This window comes from Gossypium raimondii, chromosome 13 (genome assembly GCF_025698545.1).
Source record: "Gossypium raimondii isolate GPD5lz chromosome 13, ASM2569854v1, whole genome shotgun sequence".
NCBI lineage: Eukaryota > Viridiplantae > Streptophyta > Magnoliopsida > Malvales > Malvaceae > Gossypium > Gossypium raimondii.
The window spans coordinates 6,971,963-6,983,032 of NC_068577.1; the positions used below are offsets into that span (position 1 = coordinate 6,971,963).

An 11,070-nucleotide genomic window follows, 5' to 3' on the forward strand; every position below is an offset into this window, starting at 1 on the left:
ACCATTAATGTAACTCAATTTGTACCGTTGGATTTCGGGAAGATGAATTGTAAATAGAGACATTCCCCGTCATTTGTGATCACTCAGTTGTAATCTTTCATAGTAATTTAATACTATTGAGAGAATTTACTCAAACACCTTGCGTGCGTTGTTTTCTTATGACATTTTTTATTCTTTCATTGCTCTTTTAGTTTGAACTGCTTCCACTTTATTTTCGATACCTTAGAGAATTTCTATCAAAAATTCTCACTTTTTGAGAGTTAGGCTAACTTAGACGAATTCGAAACCAAGAAATCGCCTAAGGCAATACGGATTGCGAGACAAAAGTTCTAGCCCTATAACAAATGAACATAGATCAAGGAAAATTCAAAGAACATCATCAAATGCGTTCCAACTTGGGGCGAAATAAAAATGTTTCTCTCAATTATATCAAGAGAGATTCGACAAATCTCACCTGAATTTATCTAAAGAAATACTTCTTCTAAGTTTCCAAGTATTTCTTGAGTTAGTTTGTATTGGGTCTAATATATGTTTTCTAATCTTAATCTGCATTAAAAAAAATCATATAATTATCCAACCCAATTACTACTATTTTCTATACATAAATAAATATTTTTAATATTAATTAATTTAATTAAATAATTTATACAATCCAATTCTAATTTTGTTGAAGTCATAATGCCTTTACCATGATAGAATCTATGCATAAACTCAATAAAATATAACTACGATGGCAAATTAATTTAATTTTCACTTTGAACTCTATTATCTAATTTCATACCATTAATTAATACCCCAATAAATCAAAATAATTTCTAATTCATTTCTTATCTTCTCGAGAAAATGTATTTACTTCAAATAGTAATTCATACAATTTATTTCTTATTTGCCATTTTGTCTAATCATTCATACAGTTCTTATTATGCAATCCATACAAAATTGCGTTGAGCTAGCGGAAGGACTGATTAGACATATTTAATTAGGTCTTAAATAATTTTTACTAAATTCCAACTTTTTGGTTATTAATCAAAAATTAATTAGTCACGAAATAATCCACTAAAAGCACAACATTTAAATTGCCTATTATATACTATTAGACAGTTAGTTTGTTCAACTGTTCAACTGAATTTGTTAGTTGTTAGTAGCAGTTGCTTCCTCTTGTATGTGTATATATTCACTTATCATCTACTCTATGAAATCAATCAATAATTCAGAAGTTCTTTCACTAAGATAGTATAGTTGAGTTTTTATATTCTTTATTGTTCTTGTATACAATTCTTTCATGGTATCAATCGTTGGTTCCTTCTGGGTTCCAGTTTGTATTTGATGGCTACTTCTTCATTTGATGAGTCTTTAGCTCCGGTTCACAACTCCTCATCGCCTTGTCCTTCAGATGGTGCTCGCCCTGTTCGTGTGGTGCAGTCTTTTTCTAGGCATGAAATGGTAAAGCTTAGAGAGGAAACATACGTTCAATGGTAGCATCAAATTAAGCTTATCATTGAAGGGTATGATCTTACCAGTTACATTCTTGGTAACTTCTGATCCCGTCTAGATTTGTGGCTGATAGTGAAGGGAAGTTGGTTCCCAATCCCGATTTTGTAACGTATCATTAGTAAGATAAGCTTCTTGCTTCTTGGCTTTTATCTAATATTAGTACTAATCTTCTATTGTGTTTTACAAGAACCACCTCTGCTCGTGAAGTCTAGACTAAGGCTTGTCAACTGTTTGCTGCAGTTTCCAGTGGTAAAGTCTCTCACCTGAAACATGATTTACACTTGATCAAGAAAGGGCATTTATCTGTCAAAGAGTATCTGGCAAAAATTAAAGTTACCTGTGATTTGCTTCACACCTCTAGTCATCTCATTTCCATCAAGGAGCAAGTTGAGATTGTTCTAGCCGATTTTTTAACTAAATTCGAGTCTATGCTCACCATTGTATCTTTCTCATCAGAGCCTCTAGCTATAGACCACATTTTGGATATACTGTTAAAGTGTGAATGACGACAACATCGATTTATCTCAAAGATCCCTATTCAGGTAAATATGGCCAACTTTAGGCCCAGTGGCCAATCAGGTCACCTATTTGGCTCACTCAAATGTCATTGGTTTTGGGTTGTCTCAATCCGCGCATGATAGGTTGTCTAGTCTTCAGTCTGCTATGTTTTCACTTAGGTGTGTCTTATTTAGTGCTTCAGTTAGGACATCGTGTGGGAGTGCTCCGTATAATAATATTGTGGTGTTGTTTCAGGCTGGGTATGCGCCGCATCAAATTGATACTTTATCAGTGTTTCAGTCTATTAGGCCATCGAATACTTCCAGGCTTGGGACTATTTTTGAGCCACTAAAGGTAACTCCACTAAGTCTGGTTTCCCTATTGCATTTTCTATTGGGCCAAATGCTTCATTGCCCCATACATCTGCTGAGTCATCTACTTGGTACCCTGACTCAGGTGCCACCAATCACGTGTATCAAGAGGCCTCAGTATTAAATTTTTCAAGTGAATATTTTGGTAATATTCCTTTTCTTGTGGGTGATGGTACGAGTGCCAATATTGAGCATTTGGGTCATAGGACAATTTCTGCTTCATATAAATTATTTCATTTAACAAATGTGTTACATGTACCTAAGATTTAGAAAAATTTGCTCCCTGTTTCTCAATTTTCTCAGGATAATAATGTCTTTTTTGAGTTTCACCCGTTTCATTGTCTTGTAAATGATATACAAACTCAGGAAATTTTACTCCGAGGCCACACACATGAGGGGTTGTATCGGTTCTCTCCGACAATGTCTTTTGTCAACATGGGGTCTATTCAAGGTACTGAGATGTCTCTTCAAAATACAGAGTTGGGCACCAAGCAAAAAGCGTTTGAGCTGTGGCATCGTCAACTTGGACATCTGTCGTCGAATGTTGTAAGTTCGGTTTTAAAAAGTTGTAATACTATTGTTGATGCTAATAAATTACAGTATATTTGTTCTGCTTGTCAACAAAGGAAGTCACATAAGCTACCTTTTTGGATTCCACCACGATGTATCATCATCTTTTTGATTTGGTTGTTTCCGATTTATAGGGACCCGCTTCTATTAATTGTGGGCCTAGTTGGTGTTATATTTATTTTGTTGATGTTTGTAACCGGTTTACATGGTTGTTTTTTATTCAAAAGAATTCTCAAGCTATTGACTGTTTTGTTTAGTTTTAGAAAATGGTTCAAGTTCAGTTTGATAAAGATATCAAGCAATTTCAGAGTGACTGAGGTAGTAAATTTTGCGTGTTCTCATCTTTGTTGGCTTAGCATGAAATCCTTCATCGTGTTATATGCCTACACACATCCCAAAAAAAATAGGATTGTCGAAAGGAAACATCGTCATATAGTGGAAATTGGGTTCACATTACTTGCTCAAGCCCATTTGCCGATGAAATATTGGGGTTATGCTTTTTCATGTGTTGTACATTTAATAAATCGATTGCCCACTCCGGTTCTTCAACATCAGTCTTCGTACTTGATTCTTTAGGGTACTCCTCTGACATATGACCATCTTCGAGTTTTTTGGTGTTGTTGCTACTTGTATCTCAGGTCGTTTAATCACAAATTGGAGTTCTGATTTCAACCATGTATTTTCTTTGGTTATAGTTCCCAACACAAAGGTTACCAATGTCTTACTCCGGATGGCTGGGTGTTTGTTTCTCAACATATAGTATTTGATGAGGATCGATTTTTGTTCTCTTTTAGTGCCCCGTCTGTCTCTTTGACATCCAAGCGAGTCACCACCTCTCTTCTTCTAGTGCACTCCACTCTGTTACACACGATGCCCTCGAGATTGATCAGTCTCATATGTATGTATTAGTTTATATTGATGGCATTATTATTACAGGTGACTCACTTGTCAAGATTGATACACTTGTTCACTGACTTTACACTGATTTTTCACTCAAAGACATGGGGCCCCTTCATTATTTTTTGGATGTTGAGGTGACCCGTTCATCAACTGGTGCTCTTCATCTTTGTCAACAAAAGTACATTCTTGATCTCTTGGAACGTTGTTATATGGATAAGGCTAGAGGCGTCCATAAACTCATGATTAGCTCGTGCTCTCTCTCTAAACATATGAGAACTCCGTTTAATGATCCTCGTAAATACCGGAGTATTAATAAAGCGTTACAATATGTAGTTCTCACTCGACCCGACATCACATATGTTGTTAACCGTATCTGTTAGTTTATGCACGCCCCAACCGATATCTATTTCATGGAAAGCAAGCAGTTCATAGAAATCAAGCAAATCTTGCGCTACCTCGATGCCACCATTGACTACAAGTTACATATTCGGCTTTTTGAAAGGTTATCTCTAGTCGGATATGCTGATGCAAATTGGGGATTAGACTTTGATGATCATCGATCCACCACCAGGCATTATGTGTATTTTGGTGGGAATTTCATCTCGTGGTGCTCTAAAAAACAACAAGTTGTTTCCTGGTCGACAGCTGAGGCATAGTATCAAGGTTTAGCTACTGCAACTGCTAGCATCACATGGTTAGAGTCATTATTACAGGAACTTTGATTTTTCTCTAACGATACCCCGACCATCTGGTGCAATAACTCTAGTGTCGTGGCAGTTGCAACCAATCCCGTCCTTCATTCAAAATTTAAGCATGTTGAGCTTGACTTGTTTTTTGTTCGAGAGAAAGTTGCTAATGGATCTTTCGCTGTTGGTGAGGCACCCGCTTGTGATCAGGTTGCCGATATCCTTACCAAATTGTTGTCTTCTTCTTATTTTTTTCGTTTTCGAGAGAAACTCTGGGTTTCAATAGATGGGTGAATATTAGATGGTTAGTTTGTTCAACTGTTCAACTGAATTTGTTAGTTGTTAGAAGCAATTTCTTCCTCTTGTATATGTATATATTCTCCTATCATCTACTCTATGAAATCAAGAAATAATTCACAAATTCTTTCACTAAGATAGTATAGTTGAGTTTTTCTATTATTTACTGTTCTTCTATACAATTTTTTTCATATACCATTATGGAAGCTACAAACATTTAGCTTTTATCCAATGATCTTGTCATATGTGCTACTCTCATAGGATATCTTTAATCTTATTAGATTAAATTTTTCACCTAATTTAGACCATTTTATCTCTTGGTTACCATTGTATCTTTTGTGATGAAAATGATCATTACTTACAAAGAGTAATGATAGCCATTTGTCTCAGACGAATGACTTATGGTCACGTTTTATTTCCATAATCCATACAATGTCAGTGAGAGGATACCATTTACTCTTTATTTGAGCTATGAATTCTAATATTATAGGTGATTTCATGCCATACATAAGTCATGTACCCCATATAATCAACTTACAACCCACTACCATGATAACTCAAATTTTCAATACATCAAAGTACATCAGTATACATGCATGGTCATGCACTTACTAGAGATTTAATAAGTCATAGCATGAACATCACAAGTAAATAAATCCATAAATGAATCTAGGATAAATTCAACTTAAGTCCTAGATGATGCAACGTTAGTCTAGACAATCATATCCATGTCTTTGTTTCTAGGAGTCATTCACTTGATAGCCAAGACAAGCTATTTCTCCATTTAGACTTATAGACAACATGATAGTCCCCTATTTATTTGAATTATTTGCTTAATCTAATCTTGTGGAATATGAACAATTTAGATTATCTACTAATAAAAGTTGTCTATTGCTTTATAATTCGTTCTTATAATTAAATTTATTATTATCAAGGAGCATATATTTGCTTATTCATTTCGCTTGTCATGCAAAAACTGTTGAGGACAAACATATAATGATTTATCAATGAAGCATAGAGTAATTTTATTTATTCAATCAATCAAAAAATTACTAGTATGATAAAATCATTGCTTTAAAAGTACAAATATTAACAATTGTTACTCAAATCAACAACCATTTCCACCTCCACTTGAGTCATCTTTATCCCACTCTTAAGCAAAAATCCAAAATCCTAACTCATATTCCTTGAAATATAATGAATTGTAAGAATGAGTAAAAACATTACAAGACCAACTATCGTAACAACAACTATATCAATAGCAGCAGAAGATTTAATAGAATACCCAAATTATTCAGGAATTATGGGCAAACCAAAATCCACCCCCCAAAAAAAAACCCAACAATCACCATAACAAAACAAGGCAGACTCTTCACATCAAGATCAACAATGACATCCTGATAAACATGATGAGTCCAACGCTTAGGTAGTATTGTTATAATAACAAAATACACCTCTAAAAAACCATATGCAAGCCTTAAGGAGAGAGAGGCAATCTTTATGCAAAATTAGGTTTAATTATGATGTGGAGTGAACTTCTTTCTCCAATAATCTTCTAGCTCCACACATAGTTGTAGAATACATGCCACCAAATTTTTAACCACTGAAAGAGAAAATTAAACTAGAGATCCTACTAATCATATTTTATAGTATAAGAATTATATGGAGACTCAATGCCACTTATGCACTCAAATGAAGAGTTTCCCCATTATGTTGTGAAATTATGCAAGAACGTGGTATTTGTCTTTACCAGAAGGTTCCATTCAGAGTTTTGATAAACTAGCACACCAATCTACAGCCTATTCCTAGTAAATAAAGCAACCTATAAAAACCCTACCGACACGCTAGGCTCACTAACTCTCAAAAAAGTCACATTCGATCCACTTTCAAACTTATCAACCCTCAAGAAGATCATAGCTTACCTACACCCTAAACCGGGACTAGAGTTAGACTCTACAAAAAAATCATCATGAGATGAAGGCCCACTCCAAACCCTTCATTGCTTAAATAAGGACTCCCTCTTCTAGAAAGAAGAACAAAAAAAAAAAAAAGAGCGAAACTCTACTCCTTTGCTACCTTGACTTTCTCTACCCATTCAATCTAGTGGCTTTTTGCATCATTCCATAGTGTGAACCACCACATTCCAACGACTCTCGGCACTCTATACAATGTGAATCGCCCTTGTTGTGGCTTCTAAAATCTTATATAACTTTAGTGTTATAACATAGGTAAAACCTAAACATTGACAATCATTTTCTTATCCCTTTAACAAAATAACAAAAAATAAATGTTAACTTCTACTATTAGTCCTTATACTTAAGAAAGTTGTGGATCTAGTCCGTGTATTTTAATTTGAGCATTTTTAGTCCATTACTTTTCAATTTTAAAATTTCAATCCTTACCATATGATAATTGTTAAATTCGTGAAATTCTACTATTTCCAAAATCCAAAAAGCAAACATATTATCAAATGCCTAATGCAATGTTAGCTTCTTATTTTCAAATTTTACTCACTAAAAATCCAATAAATGGAATAATCATTATCATTCGTGTCAAGATTGAAATTTTGAATTTTGAAAAGTATAGTGACTTAAAATGATCCAACTGGAGAATAATGACTAAATATACAATCTGACGCATAGTATACTACTAGTAATTGAATTTAATCGACAAATTTAACTGTTATTATTTGGGTCTAGACTAAAATTTCAAAATTCAAAAAGAGTAAAGACTAAATCTGACCAATTCAAAAAGTCTAGAATTAAAATTGATTAAATTAAAGTACAGGACCTAAATTCATAACTTTTACAAAGTAGACGAACTAATAGTGAATTTAACCAGAAATAAACTTCATGCGACCCACGTATATGACAGCAAATGCATGATATAAGCATGAGTTTGATGATGACACACATGAGCATATTTTTTAAATTTATGAAACTAATTATAATGTTTGTGTTTTTTTACAAGGAAAAGGCCTGAATGTGCCACCTATCACATAACTCAATCTCACTTTTTTTTTTTTTTTTTTTGCTTTCTGTTTTTTCAGTTCCTCCGTTTTTAAGTTTATCTTATAATAATTAATTCACTTCAATTACTTTCCTTCTTATTATAATAATATTGATTTTGAATTTTTTATTTTTATTTTTTGCTTTTAAAGCATTTTGTGTTCTAAAAGTATTTTTAAAAGTAATGTTAAACTGGTGCTAAGTCATATTTAAGTACATAATATCTTTTAATTTAAGACTTAGAAAATTTATAAATAGTTTAAAATTATATATAAAAGAAAAAATGTTACAATAATAGCTAAAATAAGTATATATAAAAGAAAAAATTATTTGTTCAAAAAAAAGTATATGTATACTATTATTTAATTCTCTTATTGAATTAGTGCTGGATTTACTTGTGACACATATTGAATTAAAAATAAGTAAAAATAATTTCTAATACAAAATAACAAATATTATTATTAAGCTATTTTTATATTTTTATATAAAATCTACAAAACTAAAATAAATTTTAAAAATTACCCTCCTATAGTAGGATTTACCATTGGGAGCTACGATACCATAATTTTAAAACTTTAACTTTACATATTTTTCAATCAAAATTCTATTTGATGTTTATATAATTTTTTTATAAATACGTATTTTACATAAATTTTCTACTCACATATAGAGAGTATGTCACAGTTTTATATATATATATATATATAAGGAACAGTAAATGTTTGTATAAAAACAAAGAAAAAGTACATGTTATAATAATAGCTAAAAGACATAATGATTTTCTTTATATTCCAACTTTAAAAAATAATCATTTTAGTTATATATTTAATTTTTCGTCTTTTAATCTTTGAATTCACATTTTTGTCAAAACAGTTCAAAATGAAGGAAAAACGTTACATACTCGTGGATGACACATCAACATTTAATTAATTTTATAAATATTAAAAAGTATTTTTTATAGTTTTTAATAATTTTAATGATTTCTAATTTTAAATTTTTTCAAAAGTTAATTAAATGTTGACATGCCATTTACCTGAATAACGTTAATTATTCAATCCATTTTGAATTAATTTGACAAAAGAAAAATTTTAATAACTAAAAAATTAAATAAATAACTAAAATGAATTTGATTATGCCTAGCTAAAATAAGATACCTTACTTGGGAATTATGCAATGCAAAAGCATTCCATAATCCGTTACGTGCCATCGTGGGGAAGTTTCAGTGAGCACCCAATACCTTCAACTAATTGATTTTTCTTTATAAATATTATATAGGTAGGAGGTTGAGTTAGTGTAATAAGTTAAATTTAATATTAATTTAATTAAAAATAATTAAAAATTTTATCTTTTATATTTATTATGTATTTGATCAAGTTGATATTACGAGTTAATTAAATTGATTAAAATCTTAAATTTATTGAGCAAACCAAACTCTTATTTATTTTATTATAAATTTTTTATAAATATATTTGTTGTAAATCAAGGATGCACTATGATCCACTATACAATAAAATTGTTTTACTTCCTCTCCCACACTATAAATATCACCCACTACACAAATCCTTCTCCTTCACTATCCTTCTCCTCCTTAGTTTGTTGCATTTCTACTGCTATATAGAGAGAGAGAGATGGGAGATAATAATAGCATTAATAAAGTGCCTCCAGGATTCAGATTCCATCCCACAGATGAAGAGCTAGTGGTTCATTTCCTTCAACGTAAGGCCGCCCTCTTGCCTTGCCACCCTGACGTTATCCCTGATCTTCACCTCTATCCCTATGATCCCTGGGAACTTGATGGTATTTATATAATAATATTCTTATTTTTATTCAACTTATCATGCTAGTTGGACACTATTAATTGAAGTTTAAGTCTCGAGTCTTGTGTATAGAAAAAATAGTGTTACAAGAGTTTTGCTTTTTATTTGACTTGATTTTGAATTTAGTTGAGATTTAATGTGAATATTATATAGATATGGTAGAAAGTTGAATAATAATAATATTATAATGTATGTTTGTTTTGGTAAATAGGTAAAGCATTGGGGGAGGGAAAGCAGTGGTACTATTACAGCAGGAGGAGTGAAAATAGGAATACAAGGAATGGGTATTGGAAGGCAATGGGAATGGAAGAAAGTGTAGTGAATAGGAGTAGTAGCAGGAGAGTTGGCATTAAAAAATACTTGGTTTTCTTCATTGGTGAAGCTGAAGAAGGAGGAGGAGGAGGTGTCAAGACAGATTGGATAATGCATGAATATCGTCTCTCGGATTCGGATTCCAGCAGCGGTACCTCTAGATCATCCAAACGTAGAGGACATAATTCCAAAATAGTTAGTATCCTTTTATATACAATTCTTCATTTGTAACTCGTTCTAAATAAATGTCAATTTTGACCTAAATTCGATTTATTCATCACGAAATTTAAATCTGATCTAATTTGATTGATTCATAAAAAAATTAAATAATTAAATAAAACGAAACTTGAAAGTGGATCCAAAAGGGGAAGGCAACAACTTTGTTAGAATGAGAAAATTACATTTTGATTTCTTTAAAAAATTAATTATTCAAATTAGATTTTTTTAGGACAAAATTGAAAAATTTTAGCCAGACCTTCAAAAGTTTTCTAATTTAACACAAAATTCTTGACTTCGCCCCTTTCATAAAACTTGAACCTTCAAATCAGAATGACTCGAACATAAAATTATCAAAATAAGTAACCATAAATAACCTTAACTGAAATTAGCCAGTCAAAAAAACTCAACTAACAATTTGAACTGATCGAGATTCAAAATGGATCAAACTTAAAATGATCTTTAACTCTAAATGACTTTGAATGTTCAAAACCTCAATTAAAATCAATCCAACCTGTCTATTTATTATCCTGTTTTGGTTATTTTTCAGGACTATAGCAAATGGGTTATCTGTCGAGTTTATGAAAGAAGGTGTAGTACAAGTGATGAGGAGGATGGTGGAATGGAACTATCGTGCTTGGACGAAGTGTTTTTATCCTTGGATGATGATGATGAAATCAGCAATTGCCATTAATGCTAGATGCATGCATTACCAGCAAACTTTTTTGAATGTACTTTCAAAGAGAAATTAAATTTAAATTGTTAGATTATTAATAGTTTTATCCAGGTTAAAGATAGGAGATTGCATAGGGACATGGAATTGTTATTGTAGCAAATATAGTATTATTTTTATTCTAGTAAATGAAAATAGAAACATGGAGAAATCCATGCCTATTACTCA

The 11,070-nt window shown here is 31.8% G+C and overlaps 1 protein-coding gene and 1 long non-coding RNA gene across 2 annotated transcripts; both read left to right on the forward strand.

Moving 5' to 3' along the window:
- Window positions 1-1,724: 1,724 nt before the first annotated feature.
- LOC128035934 (uncharacterized) lies at window positions 1,725-3,015 on the forward strand. Its single transcript, XR_008192594.1, has 3 exons — window positions 1,725-2,036; window positions 2,248-2,346; window positions 2,730-3,015. It is a non-coding gene; the product is annotated as an uncharacterized LOC128035934 (long non-coding RNA).
- A 6,383-nt stretch (window positions 3,016-9,398) lies between these two features.
- LOC105781181 (NAC domain-containing protein 104) lies at window positions 9,399-11,070 on the forward strand. Its single transcript, XM_012605732.2, has 3 exons — window positions 9,399-9,621; window positions 9,853-10,148; window positions 10,720-11,070. Exons 1-3 carry the CDS (start codon window positions 9,453-9,455, stop codon window positions 10,861-10,863), a joined length of 609 nt encoding a protein of 202 aa, XP_012461186.1. The 5' UTR covers window positions 9,399-9,452; the 3' UTR covers window positions 10,864-11,070.